The sequence below is a fragment of the Arxiozyma heterogenica genome (genome assembly GCF_036370985.1).
Source record: "Arxiozyma heterogenica strain weizmannii chromosome Unknown scaffold_17, whole genome shotgun sequence".
Lineage (NCBI taxonomy): Eukaryota > Fungi > Ascomycota > Saccharomycetes > Saccharomycetales > Saccharomycetaceae > Arxiozyma > Arxiozyma heterogenica.
The window spans coordinates 677,032-694,707 of NW_027042670.1; the positions used below are offsets into that span (position 1 = coordinate 677,032).

General features: G+C 29.6%; 7 protein-coding genes across 7 annotated transcripts; 3 read left to right on the plus strand and 4 right to left on the minus strand.

Annotated features, from left to right (window-relative positions):
- Positions 1-1,063: 1,063 nt before the first annotated feature.
- PWA37_001626 (uncharacterized protein) lies at positions 1,064-1,900 on the plus strand (the record flags this gene model as incomplete). The annotated part of the gene is made up of 1 exon (XM_064858245.1): positions 1,064-1,900. The coding sequence occupies one exon, from the start codon at positions 1,064-1,066 to the stop codon at positions 1,898-1,900; it is 837 nt and encodes a 278-aa protein (XP_064714952.1).
- A 354-nt stretch (positions 1,901-2,254) lies between these two features.
- CDC60 (leucine--tRNA ligase CDC60) lies at positions 2,255-5,539 on the minus strand (the record flags this gene model as incomplete). Its single annotated transcript, XM_064858246.1, has 1 exon — positions 2,255-5,539. The coding sequence occupies one exon, from the start codon at positions 5,537-5,539 to the stop codon at positions 2,255-2,257; it is 3,285 nt and encodes a 1,094-aa protein (XP_064714953.1).
- An 856-nt stretch (positions 5,540-6,395) lies between these two features.
- ENV9 (Env9p) lies at positions 6,396-7,379 on the minus strand (the record flags this gene model as incomplete). Its single annotated transcript, XM_064858247.1, has 1 exon — positions 6,396-7,379. The coding sequence occupies one exon, from the start codon at positions 7,377-7,379 to the stop codon at positions 6,396-6,398; it is 984 nt and encodes a 327-aa protein (XP_064714954.1).
- Positions 7,380-7,917: 538 nt separating this feature from the next.
- On the plus strand, positions 7,918-9,873 carry BEM4 (Bem4p; the record flags this gene model as incomplete). Its single annotated transcript, XM_064858248.1, has 1 exon — positions 7,918-9,873. One exon carries the CDS (start codon positions 7,918-7,920, stop codon positions 9,871-9,873), a length of 1,956 nt encoding a protein of 651 aa, XP_064714955.1.
- A 1,347-nt stretch (positions 9,874-11,220) lies between these two features.
- Positions 11,221-11,856, plus strand: SRL1 (Srl1p; the record flags this gene model as incomplete). The annotated part of the gene is made up of 1 exon (XM_064858249.1): positions 11,221-11,856. The coding sequence occupies one exon, from the start codon at positions 11,221-11,223 to the stop codon at positions 11,854-11,856; it is 636 nt and encodes a 211-aa protein (XP_064714956.1).
- Positions 11,857-12,224: 368 nt separating this feature from the next.
- Positions 12,225-14,201, minus strand: APC5 (anaphase promoting complex subunit 5; the record flags this gene model as incomplete). Its single annotated transcript, XM_064858250.1, has 1 exon — positions 12,225-14,201. The coding sequence occupies one exon, from the start codon at positions 14,199-14,201 to the stop codon at positions 12,225-12,227; it is 1,977 nt and encodes a 658-aa protein (XP_064714957.1).
- Positions 14,202-14,579: 378 nt separating this feature from the next.
- On the minus strand, positions 14,580-16,136 carry CLP1 (cleavage polyadenylation factor subunit CLP1; the record flags this gene model as incomplete). Its single annotated transcript, XM_064858251.1, has 1 exon — positions 14,580-16,136. The coding sequence occupies one exon, from the start codon at positions 16,134-16,136 to the stop codon at positions 14,580-14,582; it is 1,557 nt and encodes a 518-aa protein (XP_064714958.1).
- Positions 16,137-17,676: the final 1,540 nt, after the last annotated feature.

Consider the following 17,676-nt stretch of genomic DNA (forward strand, 5'->3'; position numbering starts at 1 on the left):
TTCGAAGCAAAAAAAAAAAAAATCCGGTTTCGCTGTAAGAACGAAATTAAAACGAAGCAAATAAAATCAGAAAAGATAAAATGAAAAAAGAAAAAAGAAAAAAGAAAAAAAAATCACATGACCGTAACCTTATTTACACAATTTCGCTTCAATGGAAAATCATTTTACCCATTTTGTCCTTAATCTATTCAAATTTGTAGGACAAATGAAAAAAAAAAAATAAATCCACGGAATTTTTAATTTGGAAAAACATTAAAAGAAAAAAAAAAGATTAGAGAGATTTTTTATTTTCTTTTCTCTTCTTATCTTTTTTTTTAGTGGCAGCGTTTAAGATTTTTTTCTTATTAATTTTCCTTTCTTTGTTTATTTCCTTGGGGCTTTGAGCTGGAATTTATTTATTTGATCCATCTATTGTCTTATGGATTATTCTCTTATGCACATTTCCTATTTTTTGTTTTATTTTCCTTTTTTTATTTTTTTCCTTTTTTTATTTTTTTATTTTCGCGTATCTCAATTGTTTTATCCTTTTTCATTCTTTTTACCAAATAAGAAAGCAGAACAATAAAATCTTTATTTTCGTTTTTGATCTTCGAACATTTCTGTGACAATTCGAGTCAAACAAATCTTTAAAATCACCACCAACATTGGGTCCTTCTCTCTAAGGAATAGTGATAGAAGAGGGGGATATCGGTGGAAAAGAGTTGGAAACAATGCCAAATAATACATGGACAAATAAACATCTCACCCTCCTCTCACCTTCCATTTCCTTGTCTTCCTTCCCACTTTATTTCAAAGATATATATAAATGGTATCTTATACTTATAGCATATACCTAAATCTCCTTCCTTGCCTTCAAGTGACTTTTGTTCTTCGATGTATTCACCTCTTCCTTCTTGTCTTCTTCTTCTTGAATTTTTATCACATTTTCGATATTTGGTAAAATATACACAGGTCCAATTGACCGAAGAGAATATATAATAATTTACTTTTTCATATTATATTATATTACATTGCATTATATTTATATTTATATTTACATTTTTTTTTATTTTATTGAGAAAAAATGACTAAGAAAACCTGGAATAAGAAACCTTCTAATAAATTAACAAGAGTCATTTCATGTTCATTTGTTATTATAGGTCTGCTTTGTTTTTTATTGTATACGTGGAATGACTATATAGAGACCACGGCCGTGTTTGGTAATAAAGCTAACAAACTTTCAGTTCCTTCACAAAATGAAAATGCTAATCAAGAGACAATATCCATTACTGACAGAATAGAGTCTAGAACTCGTATCACTACCACAATTAAACCTACAGTTACCACACCTTCATCTCCAACAACTTATAATAATGAGGCTCAAGAAAATTATTTGAAAGTTAAAGAACAAATCTCTTCAATGAGAAAGAAAATAGAAGTTGAAACTACTTCAATGAAAAAGTCTACAACAAATAGTAATAACCATGTATCATCTTATTCTCTAGATGCCACCAGCAAAGGTTCTTTTAACCCAATGAAAGCTTTACATCAGATATTGAATACCTCCCCAGTTGTCCTATTTATCGATGCTACCTCGATGGGTGACGAATTAAATAAGAGCAATTTGTTGAAAAATATACTTTTAAATAATTATGAAATTTCTCCCGAACTTGTTATTGTGGATCTTAATAAACATACAAATGGTAATCTACTACAAGACTATATCAAAGCTTATAAATTAAACGATGATGATGATACTCAACTTCCTTATCTTTTCATAAATTCAAGAAGTGTTTTAAACAAGACTTATAAGCAACATTTATTGGAATATCATGCATCGAACAAGCTTCTAAATAGATTTAAAAAGTTTGCTGAGGGTAAAGTTATATTTGATAAATTGGAATTGCCTTCAAACTCCTAAGTTGTTTCTTTACGATCAACATCATGTATTCAATTAATTTACACATATAAATTATATATATATATATATATACGTATGCATCCTTATATAGTATAGATACATTCATTTCCAATATATTCTAATACCATATTTATTACTTTTATTTTTAATTTTTTTTTAGTTAATCGCTACCTTTCTTCTCTTTTGTTTTCCACTTAATGCTTAATAAATGATATCATTAATCAAAAAAATACACTATATTATAATAACAAAAAAAAGTTCATAAGACATACAAACGTACATATATACGTATATATCTACATTGATTTATATAGATAAAAAACCTTATTTTACAAATAATCTATTCATTGCAGTTTAAATGTTTTGGAAAACAACACCTGGATTACCTGGAATAGCATTCTCAATAGCTCTTTGAGAAGCTTGTGGTAATTCAACTTCAGCACCTGTGAAAATATCCTTACCAGCGTTACTACCGTTAGGGAAACTGATCGCAACGAATTCTTCAACGTTCAAAGTTTGACCAGCTGTCTTAATCTTATCTAATGCGGCCTTAACTACATCAACTTCGTTGAATTGTAGTTCTCTGTGGAAAACAGCCTCTGGGTCTTCAGTAGCTAAACGTTGCTTTAATAAAGTAACAAATGGCATAGCTCTCTTCATCTCCTTTGGTTCAATCTTTTCTCTTATCTTCTTATTGTCATCAAGAGTTTGATTAGCAAACATTTCAGAAACAATTTGAATAACTTTATCTTGCCATTCTGGGAAGGATTCAGATATTAATAAGGTTAATCTTACTGGCTTACTAGCATCGACATCAGAGCCTTTACCCTTCTTCTTCTTTAAGGCTTGGCCTTCTGCTTCTCTAATACTTCTTTGCAAAGATCTGACATAGTCCAAAGATGAAAGAATTGAATTGTCAACCGGTTTAGTGGCACGTGGGAATGAAGCATTTTGTACAGATCCCTCCTTCTTTAAGACTTCACGGTAGATATAATCACAGAAGTGTGGTGCAATTGGAGCCAATAATAAAACTTGAGTCTCGATGTAACGTAAGACTAAATCTTTGTGCATGGTAGTACATGCATCACGGTAGTAATCTCTAGCAGCTTGGAAATCGAACAAACCATATTTCAAAGCATTCTTGTAGTTGGTTAACGAATATTGGTGATAGGTCTTCTCGATCAAACTATTCATTTCATATTCATAAGCAATATCGAAGAATTCAGTAATTGGACCAGTTCTTAAACTAGAGGCATCCTTAACAATATTTTCAGCCCATTCCTTTAAAGTGTACAATCTTAAAATAGCTGCATTAGCATTAGATTCGTCAAAGTTGGCATCTTCGATAGTATCACCAGCATCAGCTAAAGCAATACGAGAAGCATCAGCACCGAATTTCTCAACTGTTTGTTCTAAGGTCATGAAATTACCGGTAGACTTAGACATCTTAGCATTGTTCAACATTAAGTGACCATTGGCTCTAATACCCTTTGGCCAGAACTTCTTAGGGAATAGAGCAACATGTGTGTAAATAAAGAATGTTAAATGGTTTGGAATCAAATCTTTACCAGAAATAGAGACATCTAATGGATAGAAGTATTCAAATTCTCTTCTTAAGATTTGTAGGGATCTTAATGGAACATCAATGTTTTCAGTGTTGTCACTGTGTTGGAAGATGTAGTCAAAAAATTCGTTATTTAATTGTTCTGGCTTAATACCTAAAGGACCAACTTCTTTACCATAGTAGTCCTTAAATAACAAATGAGAAATGGTGTAAAATGCTTGGTAAATAGTAGAATCAGATAAAGATTCAACTAAATATTTTGGATCCCATGGCAACTTAGTACCTAGACCATAGGTACGAGAAACAGCCCAATTCTTCAACCAGTCAAGAACACCTTCAAAGGCATTCTTAACTTCTGGAGCAAAAAGTTCCATACCTTCCAGACATTCAAAAACTTGCTCTTTCCAAGATTCTTCACCATAATCAATGTACCATTGATCTTCCAAAGAGACGATACATTCATCTCCAGAACGAGATATAACTTGAGATTCTGGTTCATTGTAAACAAAGGCTTCACCAGCAGCAATCATATCAGCTTTGACCTTGTTTTTAGCATCTTCAACCTTTTCACCCTTATAATCACCATAGATCATAGTACCAGAGTAGAAATCCTCTTTATATGCTAATTTCTTAGCTGTAAGTAATAAGTTGGTATCCTTTGGAGATTGGATCTTCATTTCTTCACATAATTTCTTAGCAGTTAAATCACCGTACTTTTCTGTATGAATAATAGGAATAACTTTTTCAAGGTCAACAACCCATTCTGGGTTAATACCATAATATTCAGATTTATTTATTAAATCTTTAGTGGTCATCCAGTCATCTGGGGAATTACTTGGGACACAAGTAACAACACCAGTACCTTTAGTTGCAATAACGGTTTCCATAGGTAAAATTCTTAATTCAGAGAATACAGACTTTGGTGCATGGATCTTTGTACCAATAAAATGTTTACCTAAGACGGTAACTACTGGTTTGTAGTAACCTCTCTTTGGAGTTAATTTCTGGTAAGACATATTCTTGAAGGCGCGCTCAGTTGTGATGTAATAAGAGTCACCAGCGTCAAAAATACCATATTCAATCTTTGGAGAAACGAAACAACATGTTTGACCATACATGGTTTCCGGTCTTAAAGTAGCCGCAACAAAATAGAATTTCTTAGAGTGATCTAATTCAGTTACTTCTTCAATAATCTTCTTGGCTTCTGGAGCAAATTCAGTGGCTTCAATCTTAATACCAACATATTCTTGTGGAGTAACACCTTCACCGGAGGCTCTGTCATGGTCCATACATGCTTGACCATCCTTTTCAGAATAGACGGTATAACGTTCACCAAACTTAATCTTACCTGCTTCCTTCATTCTGATCATTTGCCATCTGATGAAAGCATCATAATATGGATTACCATCAGTGGTAATATAAGAACGTCTCCAATCAATACGTGCACCAAAACTGGTACAATCCTTTTGACATAAAGGTGGGAAGTAACTTAACCAATATTGAGCATCAGCAAATTTGTAAACTTCTTCCCTTGGAATACCTAATTGTAACATAATTTCAAATTGGTATTTACCACGACCTTTTTTGGCTTGAGCTTTGGATTTCTTTGCCTTGAATCTAGTAACATCTTCAGATTCTTCTTTCTTTTCCTCTTTAACTTCTTCTTCTTCATCTTCCTTTGGAACATTCATAAAATCTTTACCAAACATTTCAGCTTCTCTCTTTAATTTATCTGCACAAGCTAAAATTGGCATACCAGTACAATGGAAACCTAGTGGAAATAAAGCTCTCTTCCCATTCATTCTTTCGAAACCAATAGAAAATTCGACTTTGGATAAAGTGAAACAATGACCGGCATGTAAAACACCGTTCATGTATGGATAAGCCATAGAGGACATAAATTTTGGGTACTTCTTTTGTAATTCCTCAGAATCCATAGTGATTGGTTCATCATCAATAGATGGAGCGTCTAATTCAAATTGATGCTCTTCAGCCCAGAGCTTCTGGTACTTCTTTTCAATTGCAATAAGAGCATCTCTACGTGCAGTGTTTTCCAAGACTAACCTGGTCGACATTCCGTTATATCCTTAGATAATTTGTTGGATTTTATTCTTTCCTTAGAGTCTATTACGGTGTTCTTTATTCTCGGAATACAAAAAAATATATATAGATTAATCCTATTCAAGAATCGACAAGAAGTCAGAAAATGAAAAATTCAAGTAACAATTTAAGTAAGGTCTTAGAGGAATAACCAAGAGTGTTGTGAATTAACACCAGATCATTATGTCGACTTAAGACACTAATAATATATCAAGCATTAATCATATATCTGAATTGTGATTTTTCATAGAGAGATTGTGAATTTCTTTTTTTTTTGTTTTTTCTTTTTTTCTCTCTTTCTTCCTTTTTGTCGAAAACTTTTTGCAGAGATGAGAAAAAATTTTTTTTATAATTTCTTTTCAGCCGGAAACGGCTTTCTTCTGCTTTTCTTCTGTGAAGAGATACATACACCATGTGATGTACTCTCAAGAAAGAGGAATCAAAAGAAAAAAACATATAAAGATATATGGAATGATTACAAGGGTCCACTAACTCCTCCTTTTTTGGATATCAATGTTTTAGGAATGTGCCATACAACAATCTAAAATTACTGATTTTCTTTTTTCTTTTTTCTTTTTTTTTTTTTCAGTTTATAAGGTATAATAATAGTAATAATAACAATGACTTGTTAATAGACAATAGAAGGGTATTCTAAAGTAAAAGAAAACTTAACTTATGATATCTATAAAGTTGCCTACAGTTAACAATTATACACAAATCAGATATATACGTACATATTTCTACACTTGTGTGTGTTAATAAACATATAATAATAAAAGAAAAAACCTACTACTTAATAATATTGTTTTTTTTTTTCATTTATTTGTTCTATCATATCTGAAATCCACGATCGTTCAGTTGATGAATAGTCCATATCCATGTGGTTGCAGCATCATCTAAATTATTAGCTATACTACTGCTCTTAGATTCTACACCACCTGTAGTAAAATATTTACCATTGTCGCTTTCGTTGTCTAATTCTGTAGACATAGCACATCTTAAAGTTCCAATAGATCCTTGCTCATTAGTAACACCAAAGAAAAAATTGATTACTTGAAACAACATCCAGAAGAATATTCCTACAACTGGTAATCTTGTCCAATAACTAAATAAGTTTGTATTCATTACTAAACCTGGATGCAAGGATGCACATAATACGTCTGGGTTCTTTATAGCTAACATTTTTGAAAATTGAATTAATGCAGTCTTTGAAACTGCATACCGAAACCATGTAAAGACCATGTTTGGAAAATAATTGAATTGTTCACTCAAACACCAATATTTGTACTGTAGAAAATGTCCGAGAGATGATAATGTTATTATACGTCCATGACATGCTTTAACCAAAGGTAATAATTTCATTGTAAACAAAAAATGGGATATATAATTAACCTGTAGTTGAATTTCAAATCCATCTATTGTGGTTTCAAATGGTATTGCCATAATGCCTGCATTATTGATCAACACATCCACCTGCTTCTCCAATTTAATCAATTTTGCACACGCACGCTCTGTGCATCTTAAATCTCTAAGATCTAAATGGATATAATGCAACGAACCAAACTTACTTATATCGTAACAATTTATTATTCCATTCTTCTGCTTTCTTCTATATCTCACTTTAGCTTCCTCTATAATATCTTTAATAGTCTTATTTACTCGTTGAGAATTTCTGCCACATAAATATACACTAAAACCATGAATGTAAAGATGTAAACATGTGTAGTAACCTATTCCTCCAGTGCCACCTGTAATTACAGCAACTTTTCTTTCACTGATAGGATCGTAATATGGTAAAGTATCTGGATCAAACATATAAAATAATTATAATAAATAAATGAAAGAAGATATCATAAAAAAAAAGATTACAAATTCAACAGCTTTTTAGATTCTCTGATATTAATATACAAATCATCTAGCAATATCACCACTCAAAAAGCTTTAAAGATTTATAACGAATATCTTTAACAAATAATATTATCTCTTCTGACATTCAACTATTTGTAAATGTCATCAGGTTCGAATAATCTAAAATCGATTTATTTTTTTTTTATTGTTTTTTTTTTTATTTTTTTACTTACAAAAATATTTTTGCCGCTACCAAAATACCTGAAACAACATCTACATATAAATATATTTTAATACAAAAAAACTAAAAATCCCCTCGAGAACAAAAAGAATGGCAAATACTGCAAGTATCTTCTACAGGCTTCAAGTTATATGCCACACAGAACATTAGAACAAAAATTTCGTGGAAAGATTATAAGAGAAATCTACATACAATTGTTAACTAACCCTAATTAACGAAATATATATTCCGTTGCTCAATTCTTTCTTTTTTTTCAAGTCAAAAATGAATTATGAAGATATATTATTTGGTTTACAACCAATAATCAATGCAGAGTCAATAAAAGATGTTCCAGTGGAAGATGTTTACCTACAAAGTTATATCACCGTCATGGATCAATTAGCAGTGTCGTTAAGGTCTCCACAAAACAGAGATATTGTGAGAGAAACTGGTCTCTTAACACAGATATCAAGAGTCCTTGAAGATATACTAGATACTGCTGTCCATGAACCTGAAAATATTAATAATATAAAATATTGGAAATTAGCATCCGAATTAATAAGATGTATAGCAAATTGTCTTGTTGATAATGATAAAAATAGGCAACTTCTATTAAAAATATCTGATTCATCCTCGAACACTATACAGAATGTTAAAAACAAACTACTAGATTACTACCTAGTGAAGATTTTAAATATGATAGAGTTGCCAAATGATGATAATGATATCCTAAAAAATTTACAATTTAGATCAATTGTGTTATTACGAAATTTAATACTTCAAAATAATGATTATACTTTAAATATTGGTAAAATGTTCTTAGGTCCTGTTCTAAATTATTTACATAATAGTGAACATACATTCCAAGAAGAAACGGATAACACGGTCTTAGCAACTGATTTAATCCTTGACTTTTTAAAAGCTAAATGCACATATCCCTTTTTTATAGATTCATTACTATTTCTATCCACATTTTGTAAACGTGTCGCAACTGTACTAGAAAGTATTCCACAACAAGAAAATGAAAATAGTAATAACGATGAAAAATCCGCGAATATAATAAACAACGAAAATACTATAGAGCCAACTGTAGAAGAAAAGCCTTATGAGGAAGATCCACAATCAGAATTATTATTTAACTTATCTGAAATTCTTGAAAATATCATTTTACGAGAAGATACTACTATTGATTTCACTTCAAAACAAATTTTTATAGTACAAAATGAATTATTAACAACGGTAAAACTATTGGATGATAAATTTTTTGCTAACAAATTAATCGTTATGAGAAGACTTGTTTCTATTTCTGGGAATATATCAACTATACCAACAAATAAAAATATAACAGAACGTGAAATTTGTTACAAAATAATAATGGAATCTAAATCTTGTTACATGGTTGCTGCTGCTCTGATAATTTTGTCAAACTCTATTAATTCTAAATCTGATGTAAACGATATATTAAAGGAATTAACCTTATCCAATATTATAGAAGTGGCCAATTACATAAAAGATCCATTAGAATACCAAGGTTATTTAGATATTTTGAGAAAATTAATTAATATTACAAATGCTATATTGTTAACAAATGACGATGTGGTAATGTTGTTTTCTACATTAGCAAGTTGTTCTAAGCAAACTCAATTTTTCCCAAGTTTATCTGACCTCATGGACAGATTACTGAAAAAGATTATTGTTGTGTTACCAAGTGGGTCGATAGTTCGCTTACTTGATCAAAAAAATGGATTACCACATCAAGAAGAAATTATTGATTTCCTTACTGATAGAGATAGTTTTATCTGTTGTTTGGTAATGGACAAATTACTTGTAGCCAGGCAAGAGACATCTCAGACAATATTGTTAAAACTTTGGGATTCGATTTTTAAACTGCAGGATGGAATAAATAATAATCAAATGGCAAATGATAAAAATATTTCAATAGCCTTTTTATTCCAATTAACCAAGACCATTGGGATTTATTTACGTAACTGCATAGCAAATTCGTCAAAAAATCATGACTTAAATGTAATATTTACTACACATTTTGCTTCGTTTAGGGAAATAATGAAGACTATTCTACCCTTGAGACACAATTCTGAAAAAGGTAGCGAAAGTGTTTTCAATAATGGTAAATTTATAGCAGGAATGATACAACAATTACTTACTGATAAACAAACTAAAACAAATGAAGAAGCTATACTAAATGATTTATCCTTAGAATTTTTCACAAGTGAAAACTAAAAAATAATCTATTCTGCTGTTAAAAATATCTAAATAACTTCCTCCCCTACTCCAACTTCACCTACTTACACCATATAATGTTTGTCTACAAAAAATATTTTGAATACTCAATATAAATGTGAATCATTTTTTGCTATGTAGAACTGTTTTTCCTGAACAATCATACCGTCTTTTAAATCATTTATTCTGTATAGTAATTGTCTGAAAATTTAATAGTTTTACTGAATTTATTCCTTCAAAAACATATTAACAAAACACAGTATAAATTATCAAAGATCCATTAGTTCTTTTACTGTTATCATGCTTCTAATATGAAAGAATAAATATTACCTTACCTATGCACTGCTAATAATATAATGCCCATTTCTGTGTTATTCTTTGTGTATGTAGAAAATTAGATTTTGATAAAGTATATAGTATTGTTGAAGATGTGAGATATGATCTCATTTCCATTTCTGATATCTCTTCCACTCTATTCAACGATCTCACCAATACAAACAACAACGATAAAGTTATTCAGTTGTTATTCCTATATATCTCTCCATGTCTCATCATTGAAGAATTCTGAAATATCACGAAATGCTTATTCACATATTGTTTTTCAAAAATTTGGAAATCAGAAAATCTAAAAAAAAAAAAAAAATTAATATTGTAATCGCGAAAAATTTCGTTCCATAAGATTTCGTCATTTTTCATTAAGACAATACCATTTTGAACCTCATTACATTTTTATCAACAAAGATATAATCAACACTCGCATTATTTCCAATGCCAAACCCTAGATAACCTGTAACGCAATCACGAAAATCCACAACTGGGTTGGAATTTGTTTGTTTATTTTATTCATATGACTATCAAGTTGACAGTTAATATATATATTATCTAAATTTTTCATCTCACAGCATATGTTGAAACCCGAAAGGTTTCAACCTTCCGCTGAAAAGTTTAAATGGATTCTACTAAAAACAAATTTTGAGATTTCTATCGTTTTCTTACTGAAGCTTATTTTAAACTTTAAATTCAGTAAAATATTACGAAAAAAATAACACCAACCAGGGATTTCTGATATTCAATTGCGTAATATTTGAAAAAAAAAATCAAGCTTCTAAGTTTTTAATTTGACTACTTTATTGAACTAGCTTCTAACAAGAAAATCCAATACCAAAGTATTAACTTCTTTATAGTTGAGCCACATAAGTCTCGTCCGCTCCTTTCTTTAACTATTTTTTATATATAAATTTAACTTAACTAACCCTAGTCGCTCCTTTAATTTTTTTCTATTATCAATACTTTTATTTTTTTTATTATTTTCCTGGTTTACTACAAATTACTTACTTACTTTTAAATATGATTTTTAAAAAAGTTGCTATTTTATTTGCATTTGGTGCTACTGCTGTCAAAGGTTTGTATTCTAACAATACTGCTACTCTTACAACTAACTCTAACATCTTTGGCACTACAACCATTACACCAGATTATTCTGTTGAACCGGTTGAAAATGTGTCTACTTACGCTGATTCTACTACTACTTTTTATGTTACCAATACGATTTACAAGACTTATTATTACACTAAAAACCCCATTGTTTCTGGTACCATGACTTCTTCTTCGTTCTCAACAAATCATGAAACTATTGCTTCAACCAATGCTGCTGTGACCAACGCTCCTTCCTTTATTGATAGACAAGTTGCAAATGCTTCTCCAACTATGCCATTATATACCAACTCTACCACTGTAAACATCGACCACACCACCACTACCATCACTTCTACTCTCTTGACCACAGTGATTAGTTCAATTCATAACAGTAACACCAACAATAATTCTACTTTAAGATGTGTTCCAAAGACTGAATATGTTACTATAACTGCTTTTCCAGAGGTTCAATATGTTACTGTCACTGAAGACGCCAAAACATCATATGTAACTATTACAATTCAACCTACTGGTGCATTCTGGTCAAATTCTACTGTTGTTAACTAGATAACTAGACGTCCTGTTATTTGGTATATATGCAGCTTGATTGATAAGGAGAAAAAATATTGCAATAAATGATAATATCTACTTTTTATTCTTATTATAACTTTTTATTCTTATTATAACTTTTTATTACCATAGTTTTGCATATATCACACACATATATATTTTCAATACCTAAAATGGACTCTTCAAATGTAACTATTAAATCAAATTTTATTGTTTCATTTACATCTATTTTCTCTATAGTTTATTTTACGATATTTCTATGCATATATATATATATATATAGACATCTATATATGAGCAATATTGTAGTTTCAACTATTTAAATGTATCTTTTTTTATTATGTATTTTCACTTGTTCTGTTGTTTTAATTTAACGCAATCATCGAAGCCTTTACAACGTTTGTAAATATTTTTATGGCTGCATTCTTAGTTTCATCAAATTGCAATAACAAATCCAAATCCCTTATCAGCATTTTATAAACATCATTATACTTCTTCATTTGAACTAAAGTGTGACATAACAATAATAGACATTGAGCTGAATGTAAAGAATTTTTATTTTCTCGTGTTTCATTTATTAGTTTAGCGAGAATAGGTAGTGCTCTTGGACCTCTATCTACATTAATAAGTAGTTGACAAATTTCTATCACATATTTGAAATGCCAAAAATTATCTTGATATAAAGTTAAACATTGATCACTAAGATCGTTTAAAAGTCGTAAAGATTCATCCAATTCATCATTTAATATCATTTTTTTAATTCGTAAAAGATTTAAGTACATTTCTTGGTCATACTTTAAGGTTGGCAAATACATATTATTGACGATTGAATCAATATTTCTCCCATTATTCAATAATTCAAATCCCTTTCGAATTTCTTTATCAATTGGATCCATTTCATAAAAGAGCTCATAGACATCACTTATATCTGTGTAGCCCAAGTACCTCCAAATTTTAGAATAAAAATAAAAAATGGAATTATTGAAATCATCATCTAGAAGACTATATCTATCTTGTTGCAACGATATTATTAAATATTGTAAATTAGACTCTAAAAGCTTAATTAAATTTTTATTAGACTTAAGACAAAATAATGTGTCAGCTCTATACGCACCTTCAAATATTTGAGAATTATTTTGACCATCAATTCTTTGTAAACTATCTATTATCTTATTTATTCTGTCACGTATAGATATAACTTGTTTTGGATAATCTTCCATATACCTTAAAATGGTCAAATGTATATAATTTAACGTTTTTATATCTCTATTTTCTCTAGCTATCTTGAAAGCTTCTTCAAAAGAAGCCATTGGTGATTTACTATCACCAAAAATCGAGTGAAATACCCCAAGATGCAATAAAGATATATGGAAGTTTTTATCTCCATTCCTGGCTAAAATATAATCATAATATGAATGCAATTCATATAAAGCATCTTGATACCTTTTTTCATTAATGTAAATGAAATACTTTAATATGTGGATCGAGGGGAACATTGTGATATCGTTGAGTGTCACGTTTTCAAAATACTTATCTATTTCACCATGTTGTTGACTTTCATTTTTGTCTTTTCCTTGCACTGCTAATTCTATTTGGTAATTGATTATATTCTGGAAATGAGTATCAGATAGTATTATACTTGTATGTAATTGATTTGATGTTTCTACAGACATAGTTTTATTAATAAGCGACTTAAAAGTATCTATCATCAAATCTTTATCATCATTCCCATAGTGATAATTATCAGTATTGCTAATATCCAGATAGACCTGATTTTTAATATTTTTTTTATAGTCTGTTTCAATGTTGGATATAAAATTATATTTACAATTGTCAATTTCTGTTGAATACTTAATAATCCATTTTGATTTCTTTATAAATGATTTTAAGTTGTATAATAGCAACAATCTGTCATCAAAAGTTGAAAGATCAAGTTTTGTGCTACACAATGAGACAAAATTACCTAAATAACTTATTCTTTTATCATTATACCTATTCGATAATATACACTGCAAAATAAATAACTGGTCGATTGTTCTAATAGATATTAAGGATTTACATAAACACAAGCATATATCCAAGTTATTGGGTGATTTATCTATCAAATACTCTAAAATATCATCTAGACTAGGAAATAGCGGTACTTGATCCGATGATTGGAATACAATATGCTTCTTAATTGGATTAAATGGAGTTGATTTTAGTACAGAAGAAGAGATCAATCTTAAAAACAATCGTAAAGAAACAGATTTTGGAACAGATACATGGAAATAGATTATGATTAAAATGCAAACATCATAAGGTGTAGGGACCGTAGATTTTATAGTAAAATGTGTTGCCATTTCTTTATAAACTTTTTCTTTAATATATGAAAATAAAAAGAAATTAAAAAAAGGATAATGATGATAACTAATAAATAAGCAACACTTTTAATCAGAATAATTATTCAGTTAGTTATGATCTAATTCTTATACTTATTCCTTTTATATCTTAACAATACCAAATAGCAATTTCAATTAACCAACTTGCTATTAATCTTTCTTCTAAATAAATTTGACCGCAAGATCAAGTTTCCTAATCGAGTAATTCTAATCTTAATGTTGTTGATTTTTAATATAAATAGATTCACACACACACATATATATATACATCTTCTTACAAACTGGATATATTAACCATGTTTTAGTAAATATTATACTATATATTATCACAAACAATGACTATTCTAAATATCTATAAGACGTTAACACTAAAGCATTCTTGGGTAATGATCCTGGAACAGGCAATAACAATTTACATCTTTGTCTCTTTTCATTAACTTCTGTTATTAAAGCAAAGCCCATTACTGACGATTGTAATATTTGCTTTGGTTCAGTTCTCTTAGGACAGTGATATATAGTGATAATAGCATGTTGTAGATTTGGTTGATTCACTTCTACAGGTTGTAAAGTTAATGACTTTACTGTGTCTGCTGACATATCATTTTCAGTGTTATTATTATTACCGTTATTCTGATTATTACTAGGTATAGATGCATCCCCTACATTTGCTGAGCCATTAAATGTGTCAGATCTGTTATTGACGGGTAATTCCCATATAATTAAATCTGTGAAATCACAACTAGTCACATAGGGTGTTATGACTGTGTTCAAATCACCGTAGAAATAATCTCTTATGGCAAGACGTTGTAGCAATCTTTTGTATGCATCATCGTTAGGTATAACCCCAGTTAACTTTGGTAACTTAATCACAGAACATTTATTCTTATCAATGATTTTGTTTATTGGCTCAGCATTTATTGTAGTCGAAATGTCATTATTAGTATTGGCTGATAAAATAACAATTATATCTATTTTCATCTTGGAAATAATCATATTTAAAACACTTTCAAAACTTTCATAAGATTCATAAAAACATGATGGTGTATCAATAATACAACCAGATCTCTGAACTAAAGGATCATTATATAATCTTCTGTCGACAGTATCCAACATCTGTCTTACAGTATCTACATACCAATCAAAATTATCTTCTATCTTCTCGAAACCAAAATTTTTGATCAAAGGCTGCCTGCTGTGTAATTTAGTTGCACCACTTGTCAGGGATTCATTCCAAAAGGGAGATTGTAAATCAATCAAATCAGATATCGGTGTAGCCATGATACAACCTGGTGGGGAAACAATTGGTTGTTCCGGGTCTAAATTAATAAACATCGGTTGATATGCTTTATTCTTGATTGAATAGGACGAAAGAATTCTTGATAAAGATGTTTTTCCGGTGTTCTTATTCCCTAGGATTAAAACTTTAGGCCCTGTAAATGATGAACATCTCAATTTTTCAATGGCAAAATGCAAATTGTAAACATATTTAGCATTATCGTTGGGAGTAACATTATTTATGAATGGGTCGTCTAAAGGTATCATCAAATTGACTAGTCTCCATTTGATACGAGAATCTTCAATAGCCAGTACACTAAAATTCCAATCTTGAAAACAATATTCTACATCATTTGCTAGTTCTGTACCCAGTACTTCACAAATACCAGACAGAACAGTGATATAAATTTTGACATGCTGACCTACTAGATCTTGTTTACCTAATTCTAAAGACCATTGCATACCAATAGATAAGGTCAAGTATTGTGGTTCGTCTTTATTTGCCAATTTTACGTCTCCATTATATATATTAATTGGTCCATTAATTGGATCATTTATACTATCTGAATCTAAAGATAATGTATTTCCTGTATGACCTGGTTCCAAACCTGGGAGTGACATAATTTGATAATTCTTTTTTCTAACTAATTGTATTTTTCTCCATACATGTATAAATAACTAAATGACCAAATATGTATTTTTTATATGTTTATATATAAGATTCACATTTAGTTTGTTTTTAACATGTGATATTCAGTGATGTTAAAAAATCACAAGAGAGTGTTCTGGCATTATAACTTTTAGTATGTAATGCTATTGTCTTTGATATTAAAATTTTGAGGACTGCCAATCTTTCCTAAAGTAGTAATTTTCGGAGATTCCTTTTCTTTGTGAAAAAATAATTAAAATTAAAAGAAACAAATAAATAAAACTAAGTACTAATAAGTTACAAGACTGAAAAAAAAAAACATTAATATGCCATAGAACAAGAAGAAATATCATAAACATAATCTCCATTTACGCTGGTGATTGCTGAATATCACTTGTTATTTGATGAATAGTTTTTTTTAAGTTGGCTTTTTATCAACCTATTCTTAACCTTTTTAATAGAAACTAAAACATACACGTTTAGATGCAGCATCTTCATAGACTTTTTGATCTTTGCTTTTACTTTTACTTTTGTTTTCAAATTCCTGACTATTGAGTTCATCGTCTGTCTCATCTTCTACATGGAAAAAACCCCTCGTTCTCATCTTCTTCAGTGGAAAAAAGAATCAATGTATTTCTTTTCGCTTGTAATTTCTCTTGACCATTAATATCCTAAAACAGTAGTAAGTTACTAACAACTTCATCATCCTGAAATGTGTAAGTATTTAGAGCAATGATTTATCCAGCATTAAATGCTTTATTGATAACTATCAGAAGGAATACCTCTTTAGAATCTAACAATACTGCATAATGTTATTTAGTTGGACTAAATAAAATAAAAGAGTGATCCACCAGATACTGGCATTACAGGAAAAATGAACTAAATTTTTGTTTTTTACAGGAGCAAAACTATAATATTAAATAAACCCTTACTTCTTCTTCCCCACTTAAAAGGTTTTTTTTACTATCATAATTATCTAAGTGAGTTTACTACCATTAAGATCTCTCAACATGTTAATAGGAACTAACTGATTGTAAACCCTAAATACAGAAAATTGTGTTAAATTTTCATTTTGTTATTGTGAAAAAAAAAGAAAAAGAGCTATTTTCATGCGTGTTGATTTTTTTAAATCGTTTATGGTTTAACAGTTTAATGTAGACAAATCATTTTTAAAACTTCTTTTATCATTACCCTTATTAAAAAATTTGTCCAAATCATCGACACTTTAATTTATATATAATAGTATATACACATTGCACAGAAAAAAAATTTTTTTAAATTACGATATTCTCTTGCAGTTCTCCTATTTATTGTAATGAATATTTCAAAGATATGTCCTTATTGAATATATAAAACTTATCGCTTCATTCAATGTTTTTATTTTACATTTTTAATTTGAAACTCCGCAAATCTTTGTCAATATTAAAAGAAGGCAAATAGAAAGCACAAACTAAATGGAAAGGAAATAAAATTAACCTCTATCTAGCAATTCTTGAGATCATGGAGAATATA